General features: G+C 42.9%; 1 protein-coding gene across 3 annotated transcripts in view; it reads left to right on the top strand.

Moving 5' to 3' along the window:
* Positions 1 to 20,929, top strand: part of Adcy8 (adenylate cyclase 8) — a 196,252-nt gene that overhangs the window by 75,351 nt on the left and 99,972 nt on the right. For all 3 annotated transcript variants that reach the window (XM_069991418.1, XM_069991417.1, XM_069991416.1), the window contains exons 3-5: positions 7,226 to 7,356; positions 11,423 to 11,534; positions 19,550 to 19,677. In XM_069991418.1, coding sequence (XP_069847519.1) covers positions 7,226 to 7,356; positions 11,423 to 11,534; positions 19,550 to 19,677 — 371 coding nt within the window. The remainder of the gene's footprint in view (positions 1 to 7,225; positions 7,357 to 11,422; positions 11,535 to 19,549; positions 19,678 to 20,929) is intronic.

Genomic DNA, 20,929 nt, shown 5'->3' with positions numbered 1-20,929 from the left:
CTTATTGCCAAACAAACTCATTACTCTTGAGACCCCTTTTCATCACCTCACTTTGGTCTATTCCATTTTACTCTACTGCACACAAGCCATGGTCCTTCTTGTGGGCTCTCAAGACAGTTATGACTTTCGTTTCCACTCGGCCTTGCACACAATGTTCTCTCACACCTGCCAGCACATGCACAGGCACTCGGGCACACATGAATGCTTGTACACTTCAATTAACTAAATGCTCATCAAAATTAACCACACCCACAGTGGACTTTCAATTCACTAAGTATGTCTCTTTCATTTGCATCTGTGATTGAAGTAGTTGTACAACTATTTCTGCGATTATCTAATTAATATCTACCTTCTCCCTATCGGACCACAAAGACATCATGATATTACACACACACACACACACACACACACACACACACACACACACACACAACCTCTGCAGTCCTTGGCATTAAACACTGTTACAGGAATTTTAGAGTTATAGCTTTTACAGATGCTTTATTCTTTATTGCCTTTCAAATGTCACACAAATATAAATATTTAATAAGGAAGAAGGTTAAATGAAGAGTGTAAAAATTGTGATTTCTTTTGCCTTTAAGGATAAAAATCGTCATGAAGATTTCTCTGGACAATGAACTGACATTGTAATTGCTAAATTAGAGGTAAAACAGATGATAGCAATAATGAAATCTTCCATCAATCTAGTGAAATATAGAATGCCATCTGAACACAGGGCAATATATATTTTAGATTAGTGTTTCAGCCATCAGTACCCTCATAAGGTATATTTTTCCACTCTGTGGTATGATATACTCTTAGTTTATAGTTACTATGGATTGGAAATGCAAGAGTCAATTAAATAAAGACCATCACTGCAGAGACTGTATACAACAGATAAACACTGGAAGCCTTTCATGTGCCAGGTACTTGTCTAGGTACTAGGGCAGGTGTGCTCAACAAAAGGAGTTCTGTGTGCCCCTTCCCAGAGCTCACATTCAAGTGGGAGAGGTTTGTTTGTGGGGCTTGACGTCTGGGCCTGGGCACTGTCCCTCAGCTCTTCAGCACAAGGCTAGCGCTCTACCACTTAAACCGCAGCACCCCTTCTGGCTTTTTCTGTTGATGTGATTCTGAGGAATCGAACCCAGGGCCTCATGCATGTGAAGCAAGCAGTCTACCACTGAGCCACCTTCCCAGCCCCAGAGGACAGGTTTTTTTAAAGACAAATAACTGAAAGCTGTAGAAAATCAAGTAATTATGAGTGTGAACAAAAGAGCAAATAAATGAAACATGAAAGGAACACATGAAGCGGAAGGTCAGGAATGGACAGCCATTTTGATGGACTACAGGGCAGCTTATTTGTTCACTTAGCTACAGTTACTTATAAACTGGATTTTAGTGCCTTGAAATGACTGTCTTTCCCACCCATGTGCTTATAGATCATCATTTGTGAATAAACCATTCTGTTCACACATTTCTATGGGCTCTGTGGAATGCCACAGGGCATCTCTGGGCTGCTGTTTTTCCCTCCCTGCATATTACAGTCGAAAGGCTTAGACTTCTGGCCTACATCAGTTTTTAGGACCAGCTATTGGACACCCCATTTGGAAGCAGCTGCAGTCTCGACTCCAGCAAACTAGGACCATCTTCCCTCTCACCCCTTCAGCACCTTTTACCAACATCTCAGCGTTCGGGGGTTCAAGAATGGAAATGTTGGCCTGGCATTTGGGAAGATTCAAACTCGCTAAGTCTATTAGTGCTTGAGGTTAGCAGGTTTTGTTTTTTGTTTTTGTTTTTCCCACAGGCATACTTGGTTTATTCCACTGTTCATATTCAGACCCGTGGTCTGTTTGCTGATTCATTACTCGTGCCTTTGTTGAAGTCTTCTTATCCAAAACATTCTGCTCAGGACTCGGATATGAAAAGATGAATTCAAAGAGCTCACTTTACCCATTGACATTCAAATAGACTAGCACCATGTGATAGCAAAGGGAATGATGAATCTCCTCCACCAAGAAATGAAATTTGAAAGAGAACAGGACCCCGGGGCTAACGACGGGGCGCAAGGGAGGAAGTGCATTCAAGGCAGTCATTACAGTCCTAAGCATGACAGCATCCCAAGCACCATTCCACAGTCCATGATCCTCTTTGCATAGAGGACAACGATGGCCATACAGGATCCTTGCCGTGTGTGCAGGGGAGAGAAGAGAAGACAGAGGTTAGCCGGTGAGCGAGGCTGAGCTGCAATGGCTCACACAAAGTTACAACTGGCCACTTCCAAAGACAGATCACCACAGAATTGCTCTTCTGAATAATAATAATAATAATAATAATAATAATAATAATAATAATAACAATAACAATAGTAACAGTAATCAGAGGAAAATATAGAACCATACTAAGGAAAGAAAAAATATTAAAAAATGAACTACTGCCCAGTGCCCAAGGATTGAGATTCAAAGCCAGTCTAGGCAGGAAAGTCCGTGAGCCTCTTATCTCAGGTAACCACCAAAGAATCTGAAGCAGAACTTCAGTTCAGGTAGCAAAGCATTAGCCTTGAGCACAAATGCTCAGAGACAGTGCTCAGGCCCTGAGTTCAAGCCCCAGGATGGTTCTAGGCATGCAGCATTCAGGAAGTAGCTCATGAATGGGATCCTTCCACACATTTTCTTCTCAGCAATATGTTCTGCATCTCTTTCCATGTGGCTAATCTGCATCATTGATACTGAAAACATAGCACACGATGCTTTCAGTCAGCTGCTTTTGAGACAATCCTTTACTCAAACAGATTCCATGTCCCCATATCTTAAGTTCCATAAGGGGAAAACACACCTCAGGCACACATTTGAAGTTGTCAAGCTTCTTCTTAAAAACTGCTTTGAACTTTCAGAGTATGTGGTGGCAAAAATTCCAAGCATCCCTGGCCTGTTGTCACTGATTCATTTTCACTGTGCCCTGTGCTTGTTTGGGGTTTTGGTGGCTTCATGTGTTCAGCAAAGGGCCCTTTGAGAATTACAGGTATACTTTGTTTAGTGATGGGCGCGCTCATGCGATTTCAATGGTAATTAAATTTTCCACATTTTCCACTTCAGAGAATCAAGCTTCAAGGGATATATTTCTTTGTAGAAACAGATTTCTCTGGTAAGGTAAAATGAAGCTTTCATCTAGAATCTTCTGAGTAAACACTAGCCCCTTCCTTGTTGTGTGACTGTGGGAAGGGTCTTTACCTCTCATTTCTAGGAGACCATGAGATATCCTTTCTGTACAGAGCAATGAGTAGGATGTGAAATTATTCATGATGCTCCTCAATGCAGTACCCAAGTAATGGCAGGATTCTCAGTTCTATGCAATAGGTAGCTAGCTGGCCGGGCTCTGGTGGCTCACGCCTGTAATCCTAGCTACTCAGGAGACTGTGATCTGAGGATCAGGGTTCAAAGCCAGCCTGGACAGGAAAGTCCATGAGACTGTGATCTCCAATAAATCACCAGAAAACTGTAAGTGGTGCTGTGGCTCAAGTGGTAGAGCGCTCACCTTGAGCTGTAGAGCTGAGGGGCAGTGCCCAGGCCCAGAGTTCAAGCCCCACAGCTGACCAACAAAAAAAGAAGTAGCTAGCAAGGGGACACTGCCAGGCTCCACCTCAGTAAATCCCCCTTCTAGTATTTTACCTATTACATCCTCCTGGCAATAAACATCGTACAACTTTCCAAACAGCTATTTAAATGTGATAATTTTAAAACCATATTAAATGAAGCAATATGTGAGTAAAAATTAGTCAACAAGCAAATGCCTCATTCAGTTTTCTGGATCTCCTCCCCCTCTTTTAGAAATTTCTCCCTCATCTTCTTTCTGACTCCAGGGTCTCATTGCATATAGTTAGTTCTCTCTCGACCCCGGATTTACCCTTCTGTGGCCTTAACAATGGGATGTGATTTTAAAGAGCTCCGGGCTAGTTTGGGAGGATATGAGCTCGTATTTTGCAGGAAGTGTGGCTGGTACAGCAGAAGACCTACTATTTGAAGTCAGGCAAATCTGTGCTGAATCCTCTACTATTTACAACCTGGGTGGTGAGTTTTATTAAAGCTAGGCAGTCTTCTCTGCTGATTCCTTTTATGAATTATAGTAAATTCTGAGTGGCCATAGACTTGATTCACCGTCAGCCAGCAGCTCCCAGTCCTGCCTAAATGTCTCCACCATCTTCATCATCAAACCCTCATTTCACCCCTCTCCCCAGACTCCAATTCAGTGGGTGTAGGAGGCCTGTGCAGTTGTATTCTTATGAAGCTGGATGGTCAAGAGTGTAAGATCCACAAGAGAAGCCCACAAGCACATTGAGAGGCTTGGATTTCTGGGAAGGGGATCTCCTTAACCATGTCTTGGAACAGATGCCTTTTCTGGCCTCTCTCCCCCACCCCAGATTATTTTATGCTCAGCATCACCACCTTGCCATGCTCTGTGGGGCTCTCCCCCTGGCAAAGCCCTTTGTTCTTTCTGTCTGCCTGCCACATCATTTCTTAGACATCACCCCTAATGCATCACGGGTGAAAACACAATGTACAATTAAACTCCTTACCAACAGACCACAGAGTCCCAGGTGCACACGAACCTCGTACTCCAGTTCACTGCTTTGCTTACTCTGGCTATTCATAGTGTTGTGAATGGTGTCTTAATAAACATTCCCCCCAGGGTACTAGAGACCCTCATAGCCTTGCTCAGCACCCTCTCCCACCCAGCAGCCCTGGAGTGTGCAGGGCCACAAGGATCTGGGAATTAGACAAATAGCATGGATAGTCACAAAACGAACATGTTGTAGATGCACACACAAAAGACACAGCTCTGAGCCCCAGGATGGGACAGCTTTCGAGAGAGAGAAAAGCATCATCATACAACACTCTGTGAGCACTTCCTTAATAAAGCTCTTTGCAAGAGAAGCAGGATTAAGTCGAGGAGAGTGGAAAGAGAGGAAACCATGCCAGGTCCCTTGAGCCTCTCACTTCATTGAAGTCTCATAACCACTCCACAAAGGAGAAGATATTTTTTGCTTCTTGCCACATTAAGGGGAAAAGGCAGGGAGAGTTAATGCCTCTCAACAATGCTACATTTCTATTAAATGGTGGGAAGTAGGACCCAAATGGCTCCGACAGGCTCAAAACCCAGGGCTTTTCTCATCTCACGAAGCATCCCAGCAGGGACTCACAGGATACACGGTTGTGTTCTCTCTGCTCGGATCATACAGAGTCATTTAATCTTGTTTAGACTCATCTGTCCCACACAGCAAAAGCCATTTCTGCATGTCTATTTTCAGAGTTTTGTGTGAAACCTGTGAGACCTGTTTCCTAATGGCAATGTTAAGATCCACCTGTAACTACAGAGACGGGAGAATCTGCAGTGATTAGAACATGTCTGTCTTAACCTCAGCTCAGCACCACAGAAAACCATGTGTCAGAAGCCGGACTCTGTTGTGGTGACTGCAACAGGATCCTGTTCTGGGATTTAGTTAGTGTTGCTAAGTAACCAGCTACTGTCTCAAAGAAGATTGCCCTACCAGGTGTTTGGGGGGTCCCACTTCCAGGGGCTCACGTGTGGCTCATTTCTTCTCATCTTCTAGAAGGAGTTAGTGCCGCTTAAACTGAGTGTCTGTCCTATATTTCTCGGCCCCACATCAGTGCCACAGCTGCCACTCTCAGAACCCAGACATCCCAGGGGCTGTCTGCTTTCCTTCCTGCCATCTCTATTGGATACCAGCCCTGTGTATCTCCAGCCTGACTCCCAGCAAGACCACTGAAGGAACTTCCCCACCGGTGGACATCACCCCCACAATCCATAGTTTAAAATATAATGTGGATCTGTTGAGGTCACCTTTCTGCTTAGTACCACCTAGTGGTCTCCCATGATAATTGGAACTACAGGCAAACGGGCTGCAGGATCTATCTCCACTCCTTCCTTGTTACCATATCCCCTGATCGATACCCACATCATTGCTCATTTCTGCCTCAAGCCATTCACATTTGCTATTTTTCACATTTTCTGGGCTTCTTGACCTATACAAGTGTGGCTCATTACAAACTTTCAGGTCTCAGTTTAACCATTAATTCCAAAGAGATGTCACTGGTAATCACTGATTCAAGTTATGCCGTTAACCATCATATCCTTTTAATATGTTTTGTGCTTACATGCCACTTGTCACTCTTGTTCAGCGTGTGTGTGTGCACGCCTGTGCATGTGTGCACATGTGCATAGCTGTATGTCTGGGCTGTGACATGTAGTCTGTTGTGTATTAGAATGTAAAGTTTCTCCCTGATATGTGGATGCTAAAGCCAAAATGCAAGGAGATATGACAAAGTAAACAAGACTTGAGAAACAAAGGACTTCTACTCATTTTGTCCTATCATTGCTAAATGACTCCATGTTCTTGACCATATATATGGTGTGTGTGTGTGTGTGTGTGTGTGTGTGTGTGTGTGTGTGTGTGTGTGTGTGTGTGTGTGCATGCAATGGAGGGATGCTAGGAGGAGTACACAGAATCAGTAGAAAATGGGAAAACATACAACAGAGGGGCCAATCAGCTACACTGGACATAGATAAAAAATGAACTAAGCAACCCAAAGACAGGGATGGGAAGGGAGGAATGAGAAGGAAAGAGGGAACAGCTTACACTAAGCAAAAGGAAAGAAACATAAATATCACCTGATGTGGAAGAAATAATTGTATTGTCAAAGCTCATAGAATTCACAAGCTTTATATATGATAGTAATGACACTTTGCCTTGTGAAGGTTAAACTGTGTTTGTGACTTTAACTAAGTATCACTACTCCACAATACTGTGAAATATGTGAAATTTGTGTAATTATCTAATCACAATTTTATAAAGAAGTGATAGAAGGAGTAGGTTAGGAGTGATGGGTGACAATGTTGTCAGAAACTTTGTATTTATATACTGTTTTGTAGAATAGGAACTTCTTTGTACAACTACTTAAAGATAATAAAAAAAATTTAAAAAGGAATGTAACGTTTCACAACGATAGGAACCGCATTCATTAATTCACCATTTGATACTCCACACCCAGCCCACTGTGAAAAATGGCAAGTACTCAACAGATGTCTCACAGGTCCACAAGGTGGTCTGGGCTAGGAATCCATTAAGAAGTTCGTCTAAGAGTTCAGACCTTCCACACATCCACCAGGACTCAGTAGAGGGGGCTGACAAGGCTTCCTGTCTTGTTTCTTCCAGGAGCGGCTGGTATTGTCTGTGCTGCCCCGGTTTGTAGTCCTGGAAATGATCAATGACATGACGAACGTGGAGGATGAGCATCTGCAGCACCAGTTTCACCGGATCTACATCCATCGCTACGAGAACGTCAGGTGAGAAGCACAGCCTTCCTGCCCAGGTCGCGTTGTAACCAGCCGGCCGCTGGCCGCCGGTATCTCCCTACAGGGACTGCTGCTGCCTGACGCCAAAGCCTTCCTTCATTTGGTTGCTTGGTTCATTACGTGGGGATGTTTCATCACTGAGTTCTACACTTCTGAACTGATGCTGGAGAAGGACAGAGAATCTGGTTATATTTCCTTGTTGACTTTCAGCTTTCCACCCATTCTGTAGGCCTGTTATAGTTTCAGTAGGAAAGGCAAGCTCTTTTAATTTAGGATTGGAAAAAGAATCCCCAAATGAGATCTGTAGACTACAGTATACATACTGCTTTCCTCAGAAGTATATCTAGAACAATACAATAAGGGACTACTGTATTGACATACTTTTTAGTAATATACAAATGATCCAACCATGACTGACTGGAAATGTAGTGAGGAGCTATGTGGCAGTTCACATCGAGTGGAGACGCTTACATGGACTCGAATGAAGCGAGGCACTAGGCCAATTAGAACCTCACTGCCCCATCTCACAACTATGCTACCAAGAGCTGTCCCCTGCCATAATGCCACATATTACAGCTTTTATTGGACCCCAGATTGCTCCTCCTCCTTTGTATGTCAAGTTAGAGCCCAGGACAGCTATGCCTGATTATCTGAGCCCAGTCATTTGCTAGAAGTGCTAATAAACATGAATGTGGCATTTTTGGCTTGTATGGTATCATTGTATTTCTCTCCCACCAAATACCATAAGGTAGAATCAAGCTACCAGTGGCTAATACCTGTAATCCCAGCTGTTTAGAAAAATGAGATCTGGAGATCTGTGGTTCAAGGCCAGACCAAGTAGGAAAGTCGACTAAACTCCATCTCCAAAATAACTAGCAAAAAAGTAGGGTTAAACACCTGTTTCAGGTGGCAGAACACCATATGAACCAAGAAGAGGAGGAGCAAGTGAAGCCAAGTTTAAACATCAGTGCCACCAGGACATAAATGCATGTGAATATGTATGTGCATGAGAGAGAGACAGAGAGAGACAGAGAGACAATTAAGGTGGAAATTTCCCCATGTTTGGTAGGAAATGCAAGCCTAACTCTCTAAGTGTCATCTGTCTTGTAAGCAGTGACGTGTACATTTCAACACTATGATTCTGACGCAGCACTTTAGCGACATAGCGGCACCCTCCATGTAGATGCTTGAGTTTGCCAAGAGCCTTTGCTGAGAAAATAAAACGTAACTTCAGTACGAGATGCCCTCAGATAGGACTGAGTGCTACAGAAGATAAGAGCTCATCCATACCGAGTCTAGGATAGTAGTACCTGTTCATCAACGCACTGTGGAGTGCTTTTACTAAGTTCTAGGCAAAGTGAACTCGCTGACCACAAAAAGCAGAAAGAGGCAATTAGGGGCTGGATATTTTGTGTGTGGTCAGAAGGTTTTCTAGAACTGATGACCCTTACTGGCCTTTTCTAAGGTAGGGTCAGTCAAGTGAGAAAGCAATACATGAATTCTGGATGAAGGGCTTTGCTGCAGTGAAGGGAGAGCATGGGTCTGAGTGGAGGCTAATTTGTCTTTAGTGTTACTTCCCTGGGTGGCAAAGTGGTTGGGGCATCAGCGCTGGTCCAGAGACAGCGGAAATCGGATAGGCTTTTTGGAAGAAAATAAATGCATTACATAGCAGTATATAAAAAATATATGAATTGTGCAAATATCTGTGTGTGCATGTGTGCATATATATATATATATATATATATATATATATATATATATCCTATAGCATATGAAAGTGCTTGTCTCCATGGAGAAAGAAGAAAGGAAGTATAACTACCTTTAAAAAGAAAAAAATAAAGCATAGTTCACAAACCCATGCACTCACAGCTTCACAACTGAGGAGCTTCAAGTTCAGTAAAGGCCATGGTCGGCTTGTGGCCTATGCTGGTCACTTTTTTATGCTCCTTCTGGTCCAAGCCAGATTATTAGCTGCCTGCTGTCATCCTCCAGCGCTGTCCACTTATTTCAGTCATTGGAGATCCTTTTCCAGTAGTTAGCACCACTCCACATTCATATATAGCTTCCGGCCCTACATTCTCCACGCCAGGGGCAGAGTTTCTAGGAGAGAAGAATCTGTACCCCCTCAAGCTCCATCCCTACTCCAGTACCCCCACAGGCATCCCCAGCTCTGCTCAGCATGTTGGGAGATGCCATGTCCGGAGGCTCTCATGGTATTGGGAAGATGGAGATAACCAGGAGTAGAATGGTCTCTCCTGCATCCATCCACATCCGCCATGCCCTGATGGATTCTGGGTGCTAAAATAAGACCAGAGACAAGGAAAACAGGGGAAGGACTGTCTGTTCTCAGCCTCTCTAAGGTTGCCACAACCCCTCCCTAGCCCCAAAGTCAACCCACTAGAGTGTTACAAGTATCTCTGAAATCATTTCCAGCCCCATTATCCTCTTCATAGCAAGCCCTCACCCACCCCATGCTCATTCTACCTTCTGTCTTGCTTGTGTTAACATTTAACTTTATGTGTTTCTTTGTGTGTTGGTTCTTTGGATGGACCTTCCGTAAAAGCTGCATCTTGTACATTTCAAAGTTTTAATGATGCGCCATGCATTTCCTTCCTTCTATCCCTCTCAGAAGGCTTCAAGGTTATGCTGATAACCTTGAGCCCAGCACTTAGCAGAAGCAGGATGAGCAATAACATGAGAACAGAGCCCTGGGCTCTGCCTCTGTCTTGAAGTCACCAAACCACTGTTACACAGCTGTGTCTTCCACTCATGCTTCTCAATCTCCAGAGTGCTCTGCAGTCCCCTGGCGCTCTTGCTGAAGCAGATGCTGGTAATGTGGGCCCGGTGATAACCTTGCACCCCCGCAGTGCTCACAATCACTATATTCTGAGGAAAGAGGATTGATTGATTGATTTGTTGAGTATATTGAGAAAATATGTAATGTGTCCAGCGATGAGCGGACTAGGCAGGTGAACCCAGAAGTGATATTTGCAGTGTTCTTTTACTAATAGATGGAGCCCACTGAGTCTCTGTGGCTTATCTACTGTTAAAAACCACGGCAGGTGGGCACAAGTTGAGCAGGACCTATAGGAGGGGTTGCCTGACCGTGCCTGAGTAACCCCGATAAAAGCACAGTCACCATTGTCAGTAGTGCCATGAAGGACAGAGGATTTTAAAAGGCCACAAAAGGAAACAAAGTGATGCCAGGGAGTGAATGTGGCATGCGTAAAGACACAGGTGCATGACATACCCCTCTGATGTCTCTGAGAAGGCAAAACATGGTCAGACGTGGTGTCCTATGGTGTCCTCGTCCAGCCTTCCTTTCAGACCTTCCTGGGGTGGTGTGGCAAGGTGAATGGCCACAAGCAATCCTAGTCTCACAGGGTTGCCAGTCAGATTAACCAAAATAGTGCCCTGCAGTGTTCAGATTTTCCAGGCTGTTGGCAACTGCCTCTTCCCAGGTACCAAGCCACATGCAGACCTAAGACCTCACCTCACTTAGGAACTAATTCTTAGGAACTAAGAACTAGTGATGAATTAGTTCCTAAGGATTCTTAGGAACTAATTCATCACTCTGATGCCTCTTAGCTTTGCAACCTGGTCTCCGCATTTTTGAGAAAGCCTAAATCCAACCCGCCATGTCCAGTACGTGTCCCTGCGTTTGCAATGTTCTCCCTCAACCTCGGGGTCTGTGTGTCAGTTCCCAGTGTCTACACTGATGGGGCAAATGAACAGATCATTCATAGTTTCAGCTTCCTTTCACACCAGATCGGTCTGTTCAGTGCCCTTTGGAGTGGCTCGTATTACCTACACCCACTGTCTTGCACAGGAAGACCAGCTTTCAGTTGTCCTTTTGTCCTGTCTGATTTCTAGATTCCCTGCTGAACTATTTGTTACAACACTAAGGCATCCCTCCGGACCCTAAAGACAGAGAATGTTTAAATCTCAGACAACAGAATCAGTTGATTTTTACTTGAATAGAGTTGATGTGTCTCTCAGAATGGATCGAAATATTAATATGCTTTCTCCCACCCCTACCCTTTTCCCTGTTGTTTAGTATTCTTTTTGCAGATGTTAAAGGATTTACCAACCTCTCTACGACCTTGTCCGCTCAGGAGCTGGTCAGGATGCTCAACGAGCTCTTTGCCAGATTTGATCGACTGGCCCATGTGAGTCGAATTTAATTCCCTCCTGGTCTTTGACAGAAGTGAGGGGCTGCATGTCAATTAGAAAGGGAAAAGAGATAGTCTTCATTATCGATGCTGTTTGCATCCTGCATCCTGTCCTTAATCATAGATTCCCCCCACCCCCAACCCTCTCACATTTAGGGGGCTGATGTCTGTTCTTTCTGTCTTAGGTGGGATATTGGTCAGATTAATCTTCCCAAGTGAGAGACAGCTGGTTGTGTGGCAGTCAAACCAGCCTTTTCAATCTGCTTTCCACTGGCCTATCATTATTTCCCCCTGCATGGGGACAGATGCCATCCAGCTGCAGGCTTGGTGCTCCTGGGACTCACACACACACACACACACACACACACACACACACACACACACACACACACACACACACACACACACACACACACACACACACACACACACACACACACACACACAGAGCGATGGCGGTATGTAATTTCCTAGCCAAGCCTGGCCATCTGCGAAGAATTCGCCTGCATGTAGGAACCAGAACTCTGCTGGCCCATCCCACTGCTGTCTTACTTGAACTAATTTTGCTTGATGAGAACCCAGCCGGAGGGCAGATGAAAGGACACAGGCATTTGCTATTGAAATACAGAGTTGTATTCTTGTAGCCACTCAAGCTACAGAGGAATGGATAGCAAGCACGTCACACTGTGTTTTAGTAGGGACTTGGGGTCGAAATTGGAATGTCCTAAGTTCCTACTTTGTAGAAAATAGATAGTAGTGCCAACTTCATAGGTTGTAGTGAGAATAAGTAAGACTGTATCAAGTGTATCAGGTAAGTTGAATTTTAAAGCAACCTCATACCAAGGGAGATCTATTCATGCTTGAAGCTGAGCACCTAGTACATATTGCTCCTGATGCTCCATGTTGGTATATGAGAAGAATAGCACCTGTCCTCCTTTCCTAAAGTTAAGTGTGACCAGGGATACACTCATGGATAGTTGTAGCCCAGAAGGTATGTCTGGGGCCCCAGAGAAAAGAACATAGCCATTCATCACAGAAGACTTCTTAGAGCAAGTGACTCAAGCTGATTTTTAAAAATGTGATACATGAATGCAACGGGATACTATTCAGCAAGGAATGAATGATCTGCTGATGTATCCAACATCAATGAACCCAAATGCAACGATGCCAACTGAAAGATGTGAGGCATAATAACTAGATATGTTGGGCTGGGCACTGTGGCTCACATCTGTAATCCTAGCTACTCAAGAGGCTGAGATCTGAAGATCACAGTTCAAAGCAAGCGTGAGCACAAAAGTCTGTAAGAATTTTTTTTATTGTGAAAATACCGTACAGAGGGGTTACAATTACATGGAAAGGTAATGAGTACATTTCTTATCAAGCATTGTTGCCTCCTCCTTTGTTTCCCCTTTCCATCCCTTCCCATCCATCCCACCTCCTTCCCACCTCTGGCCCCCCCACTCCCCCCACCCCCAGCCAAAATTGTAAAGTTCATTTTTCAACATAAACGTCTTATACATCTCATTGTTGCAGTGGGTCCACCTGTATCCCTATCTAAGCAATTTGTTTTTTTCCCTTCCCCTCCATCCTCAAAAGACTCCACATAGAGCTCCCCTATGACCCAGCAATCCCACTTTTGGGCATTTACCCAAATGTTCACAAACAAGATCATACTAAAGCTACCAGCACAACTATGTTTATTGCAGCATTATTTACCATAGCTAAGATATGGAACCAATTCAGATGCCCCTCAGTAGATTAATGGATCAAGAAAATGTGGTATATATACACAGTGGAATTCTATGCCTCCATCAGAAAAAAAATTGTCTTATCCCAATTAACCATCCAAAATCCAGAAGTGGAGCTGTGGCTCAAGTGGTAGAGCAACAGTCTTGAGTGTAAAAGCTAAGGTACAGTGCCCAGACTATCACTTCAAACCTCAGTACTAGTACACACATATGTTTTGACTCTATACAAAAGTCATCCTATAAAGAAAAATTATAAAGACAAATTACAAATCAAAACCAGGTAAGAGGTTGCAAGGAGGACTGGGACGGGAATGGGAAATGGCTAGCGAAGATGCATGGGCTTGGGAAGCGTGGGAGTGGCATGGCTGCTTTGTATCTCAGTTCCGGTCATTGCACAATGGCATGCATTGGTCAAGGGAAAAAATCAGTGTATATCCTGCACTAATTAGCAAGTCAAAGAAACCATGAGAGCCTATTTATATAGAAGGGAAAACAAGAATATAGATGTGACTCTGTGTATCTGCAGAGCAGAGGGATTGTTAGAGAAAAAAATCAAGGTAGGAAGTGGTGATGAGGCACAGGCAGACAGGGATGAGGCAAGGAAGCTGAACTGTAAATTGTAGCTACTGGACAAGCAGCAGAGAGGAAACAGGTGACAGGGACAGGAGGTGACAGGGACAGGAAGAGGTGGACACTGAGGAGTCCTCCACACAGGAGGGTGAGATTTACCTGGAACTGAGCATTGTGGGAAATCAGGCAAGCATCTCCGTTTACATGACATCATTGAAGATCACTGGTTGGTGTCCATCCCTTTCCCTTTGTATCACAGTTCTGCAGAGTTTTGCTCAAAAATTCAAAGATAAAAATAGCCCATGAATGAGAAATAAAAGATGTGATTAAGGTCAGTTGTCTCAGGAAATCTCACTGACTCAGAGAAAAAGAAGTAAAGTAAAATTTGATCCAAGTTATTCAACCAGTCTTGAGTATTTGTAATCAGTGATCTTACAGGCTCTCTTCACAAAAGGAAACTGGACTTGCCTTGGGGGGATTCTTTTGCCACTAATGTTCTGTGGTTCTGTAATCCTTCCTCATTGCATTTATTTAAAGGTTTGTTCTAGATTTCTATGACAGAGATCAGAAAACCCACCTCACATGTAAATGACATATTCACTGCATCGTTAAAATCCAAGGACAACTTACAGAAAGCTGATCAAGAGACTAACAAACATGAGACCACATTCCCATGTACAGACATAGAAAGATTTCATGACATATTCCTCCAGAAGTTGGATGCCTATAAGCATGGTATAGAGCAGCATAGGCAACGAGCATGTAACATAACACTGTGCTGCACACTGTGACTACACGGAAGCCTGGGAGAAGCAAGCAAGAGACTGGGCCTCAGGGCCACTGTTTGTCTGCTGCTCAAGGAGATTTTCAAAAATGTAGTCATGTATTACTTGTATGATTACAATTAGATAACATGCTACAAGATTTGTTGATTTTAAACCTTTTTTTTAGTACATTGGTGGTATCGATGTTTGTGCTTTGAGAACATTTCCTTACTGATGTTCTTCTTATAAAATTGATGTTCTTCTTATAAAATGTTCTTCTTATAAAATTGACACATTTACAGTGAAAATAGGGGTTATACCATGGGGGAGGAATATACCAAAGAAACAAAAAAAAATCCCATATTGGGGCTGGGAAGGTGGCTCAGTGGTAGAGTGCTTGCCTTGCATGCATGAGGCCCTGGGTTCGATTCTTCAGCACCACATAAGCAAAAAGAAAAAAGCCAGAAGTGGCATTGTGGCTCAAGTGGTAGAGCACTATCCTTGAGCTGAAGAGCTGAGGGACAGCGCCCAGGCCCAGAGTTCAGGCCCCACAACCGGACCCCCCCCCAAAAAAAATCCCATAGTACATTATAAATATGTTAAAAACAATAGCAAGAAAGAAAAAAACCACTTGTGTCCTTGTCTTGGGGTTCATTTAGCTTAATATCATCTTATCTGGTCATATATACATTGCTTTTGATCTTTTCTGCTTTTCCTAGACATATACTACTTATTTTCACTGTATTTGATTCTGCTGCCTTGCATCTTGTGGATACACACACACACACACACACACACACACACACACACACACACAAAAACACATTTCTAATTTGGGGAGGGGAAGGGATGAAACAAAATGCTTAAAAAAGGGATACAGGTTGACCCATTGTGACAATGAGATGTACAAGACACTATGTTGCAAATGAACTTTACAGCTTGGTGGGGAGGGAGGATTTGGGGGTGGGGTGGGAAGGGACGGGTGGGCAGGGGAAAAACAAAGGAGGAGGTAACAGTGCTCCATAGGAAATGTACTCATTACCCTGCTTAGGTAACTGTAACCTTTCTGTACAGCATTTTTACAATAAAAACATTTAAAAATAAAATAAATAAAATTTGACACATTTAAGGCATAACATAGAAATTATATACCCTTGTAATTCCAACCTACCCCCAAATATGGCGATCTTTGATAAATTGGTGCATATATCTTCTAATCTTACTTACTTTCTTTTTTTTTAATTGCGAAAATACCGTACAGAGGGGTTACAATTACATGGGCAAGATAATGAGTACATTTCTTATCAAACATTGTTGCCTCCTCCTTTGTTTCCCCTTCCCATCCCTTCCCATCTCCCACCCACCTGCCCCCTCCCAAATTTGTAAAGTTCGTTTTCCATATAAGGACTTGTACATTGTTTCTTTGTTGCAATGGGTCCACCTGTATCCTTATTTAAATGTACTTTTTGGATTTTTCCATACAATATTTATACTATCAGAGCCATCAAGATCAGAAAAAAAGATTAATATAAGACCAACTTTGATAGAGTTTTCAAGAAGGCTCTCAACTTAGTTTATTTTTAAAATATCTTTTTCCAAAGTAATCTTGTTTCTTACATATGATCGTGCTGAAACAGTCTGTGGTAGAAAGTTACTTGAAAAATTCTGTTAAGTCATTTGACAATTTAGAAGACATTGTAAGAAGAATGTGTCTGCAAATTGACAGAACTTGGTAGAAAAGAAGCAAGGCCTTTCTCCTATAGAAAGGGAGAAAGAGAAAGAAAAGGAGAGAAGTGATTATTTATGTATTTCTATATGTTTGTATATGAAATATATTGTAATATGTTTTATTTTATATCCAAAATGTATTGTTTAATATATGAAATGTACCTAAGTGCAGTACAGATAAATAGATGCTAGACTGTCCCATTTTTTTTAGAGCATACATTTTTACCACACCCACCAGCTTAATCTTTCATTGACAAGGAAAATGAATACTTGACACAAACATTTTCACATCATTGCTCAGTGTCTACCCAGAAGGGTAATAAATTATTTGATACAGTCTCCTTGCATAACATGTTTTTGTCAGGAGCTCTGCCATTTTGGACTTTGTTATCATTCTTACAGTCTAGAAAAGTCTGAGTACGGAGCCTCCAAATCGGCCAGACATAGGTCTGATTCCACTTCTGCCTCTCACTTGCACTTTGGCCTTCACCTTCTGACACCTGCAGCTCCTCTGCCCTAAAATATCACATGGCATAGGAGTTGGTTGGAAGAGGACACAAAGAAAATGGGATACATTTCACACCCCACCTGGCACTTGATAGTGCTCAGTCCTGTCAGCTTTTTCTCCCACTTAGATTTGTGTGACTTGAGCCGGCTTGGCTGAGACATGTGAAGTATTTTCATCCTCTCATAGTAAGATTTACATATCCATAAAATAGGTATGATAGCTACTGTTCCTGAATGTTCAATGCTGTAATTTGATGCTCAAAAAAAAAAAAAAAAAAAAGATAAGGAGCAGCATGTGGAAAACAGGGCTACTTTCCAAGTGTCAGTTGTCATTGTCACTGCTAAATGACATCCATGCGTGCTTACTCTGTTATGGATTAACAGTGGGATATTTGGCACTTGTGACATACAGAAAAATCGCAACATAGCAATGGTTTTAGGGGCTTAGACAAGGTCACCCAATTAGTAAATTTAACCAGAATGTAGATGCCTGATCCTTAGACCAAAGCATTTTCTGCTAGAGCCCTTTCCGTCCTTTCTCCTCTGACATAACAGGGAGGTCTATCTGTGCTCCCCCGTGTGACAGCGCCAGACAGCCATCAGCCCACGTCACTCACACCAGGCTCTGCCTTCAACAACAATTTGCAGAGGAACTCAGCCTGTGCCTTCCAGCCTCAGTGCTCTGACCTGCCAACCTCAGAGTAAAGGGTCAGAACACTAGTCCTCAAACTCACATAAACAAAATTGGGGGCATTTTTTTTTACTTTTGAGCATAAATTGAACACAGAAGTTGACCATGATAGGATAAATTTGTCTTTATTTTTTTTTTTTACTTATTGAAAAGGTGATGCACAGAAGGATTAGAGTTACAAAAGTCAGGGAGTGAGCACATTTCTTTTTAAACACTGTTACCCGACTCCCCTCATTTACTCCTGCTTACCACTCCCTGTTCCACGCCCCCTGCTGGTTGTAAAGTTCATTTCTAACATGTGTCTAGTAAGCATCATTGTTGCATTAGTTCATCCTTTGTCCTGCTGTTGCTGTGATTTGCTCTCCCTTCCACGGATCAGATAAGCTTACATACAAGACAAAGGGTACAGAAAACTAAAACAGAAAGAAACAAAACAGAAATAGGTGCATACAGGACATAATAAGAATCTCTTGTTTCCAATTCTTGAAGTTCATTTTGATATGCTTCTTCATAAGTGGTCTACTTACCTAGTGATTGTTTTTATAATGTTGAACTTATTTAGGTAAAGAATATCCTTTATTCGAAGAATATATCTTGCTATGTTTTTTGGTTTTAAGAATGCCCTTTCCATGAGCCATACAGTGATGGGCTAATAATACTCCCTCTATATATTATATACCTGTGATGGTCCTTAAAGCCCTTCAGTTTTTCTTCAGGGGGAGGGAGTGGTCATGGGGCCTGAACTCTGGGCCTGGGCGCTGATCCCTCAGCTCTTCAGCTCAAGGCAAGCACTCTACCACTGAACCACCTTCCCAGCCCCCTACAATTATTTTTTAAGAAAATAATGGTTCCATAGACTCCACAAATCTACTGCTACACCAGTGAACAAGGTAATCTGAATTCCATCTGGGCCATGACATTCTAGGGGTCTTACAAGAAAATGGAAGGCTTGGAGAAAACTGGTAGAAAGCGAAGAGAGGAGTGACGTCCAAAAGAAAGGAATGTACTCATTGCCTGACTTAAAAAATGGTAACCCCTCTGTACAACACCTAATACCAATAAAATTATATTTAAAAAAAACAGAAATGGAAGGCCTTGACTTGCCTTACCAACCAGATTTTCATCATCTTGAAGAACCTTAATGTCCTAGAGGCCTGAGAAGGCTGGGCCTGCTACAAAGTCCTGCTCAACACTTCTGTGCTCCTTTGGGGAGCTTGGCAAAGTCCCCCAAACCTGACCCAGACCAGGAGGCACCAGACTGTGTCCAAATTCACTTTTCCCTGCCTGGTAGTTATTTTTTATGGAAGGATGGTTTTATGCATTTGTTATCAAAATTAGGAAATTAAGCTAGTACTTTTCAGCATGCAATTTAGGAGTAACAATTGATTGGGCTCTGTTTTCCTGAGAAAATCATAATCCTGAGAAAGTCCTATTTTACTCTGACTTGATTTAGAAAGTATCTTCTGAATCATTCAGTCCTAACCGTTCGCCCAAAGAATTGGTTGGGCCAGCATACCCTCACTGTAACATACCTATCTGAGACAGTTATAATGATGAAAGATTTGTTTGTTTGGAGGTTTCAGACTGTGATTGATTGGTGTCATTACTTTTGGCAAGGCAGCACAATGTGGCAGGGAGGCATAATGAAGTAAACTGCTAAACCCTCGGTGGCTGGGAAGCAGGGAATGAGAAGAAGGCATGGGGTCCCACGCTCCTCTTCAGTGGCACAGCCCCCAATGACTGGAAGACTTCCAAGCAGGCCCTGCCTCTTGGAGTTTCCAGAACCTCACAGAAGCACCAAGCTGGGGGTCTACCCTTAACAGCTAAACCTTTAGAGCTATTTCAGGCCCAAACTATAGAAAGACTAGAAGTGCATTTTAAAGGTGAACACATCTGACACCCCATTGTACAGGACCTCTGACCCTTCTTGCATCTTTCCCTAAGCTTTCTGAAGACACAGCCTTCTCCTGCTGACACAGTCCTTTCCCCCTCTGTTCCTCCCAGGAGCATCATTGCCTTCGCATTAAAATCCTGGGGGACTGCTACTACTGCGTGTCTGGACTTCCAGAGCCCCGCCAGGACCATGCCCATTGCTGCGTTGAAATGGGTCTCAGCATGATCAAAACCATCAGGTAATTTGTGATCTCCTCCTCCATAAGGCCAGAACCTTCAATGTGTGTGAGGAGAAAGGCACATAGTCCCATCTGTACTGCACAGTAACTTGTGGAGTAGTGTGAAAGGCCTTTGACTTATTTCACAGAAACTACTTGCCCATTGGTTCCCTCAAGTAAACTAGTAGCTGGCCAAATTCCTTATTTTCCAATTACATTTCACTTTCAATTATCTGTGCAACACATTTTAATTACAAGTGTCCTTGTGGGGGTACAGTAAGGAACAAGAGAGGGGGACATGAACAGTTTAAATATAATACAGCAAACTCGATGAGGAATGAAATAGAGGTGCTTTGGTGGCAGCACAGAAGAACAGCTAGCTCCATCAGACATGATGGAGAAGCTTCCAGAATAGAGCTGTCTAATCTGTTTCCGGAAACATGAGCAGACTTTACACTTTAGATACAGTGGAGAGCTTTCAGGATGCAGAAATCATGACTGCTGTGGTGGCATTTAGTGAGGCCTAGAGTGCTACAGGAGGTGACAGACAAATCCAAGGGCAGAAAACCCTTCATCTTGACATTCTATAGGTAGGTGGATAGGTAGGTAGGTATGTATCTAGATAGATAGAAGATAGATAGATAGATAGATAGATGGATGGATAGATAGTGTTTACTTGATTGGCACCTAAAATGATCAGACTTGATTTGCCTAAGGCATAGCCTAGTATTTTGTAAACTCCTCTCATAAAGCCAGTAGACTACAAGACTTGAAAACCACTGCCTTCAGAGAGACAGGGGCTCTTCAGGTGGACTCAGAGCACACCAGGCAAAAGTCATTGGAAAGATCCCTGTGGTTAACCTGAAGCTCCACAGCATGGAACTTCCTGAACAGTTCCCCTTGGGTAATAGTAAAAGACTTCCATAACTAGCTCTATTTTCCTGAAGGAAATGGGCTCAAGAAAGTAATATGTTAGATTCTCCCTAAATCGGGCATAGAAATCCCTTGAGAAAATATCCTTTTTTGTTTTTTTTTGGAAGAATGATTTGATGAGCATCTGAAGGAGTGTATGACCTCTAAGTGTAAGTTAAGTAACAGAAGTAGTAGTCATTTAACAGACCTTCCAAGTAGAATATTGTTGGTGAACTGCAGGACTCTGGACTCAAAGGAGTATGCTTCAGCTGGCAAAACACTAAAGGAGCAGCAAGAGCCCACAAGGGCAGACTCGTGTGCAAAAGAGATGGATGGTGAGGAGAACTCATTCTGGGAATTA

This window comes from Dipodomys merriami, unplaced genomic scaffold, assembly GCF_024711535.1.
Source record: "Dipodomys merriami isolate MVZ:Mamm:240054 unplaced genomic scaffold, mDipMer1.0.p SCAF_4, whole genome shotgun sequence".
NCBI classification, from domain to species: Eukaryota; Metazoa; Chordata; class Mammalia; order Rodentia; family Heteromyidae; genus Dipodomys; species Dipodomys merriami.
The sequence above is the reverse complement of the archived record's forward strand: the minus strand, read 5'-3'. Positions and strand labels throughout refer to the sequence as shown.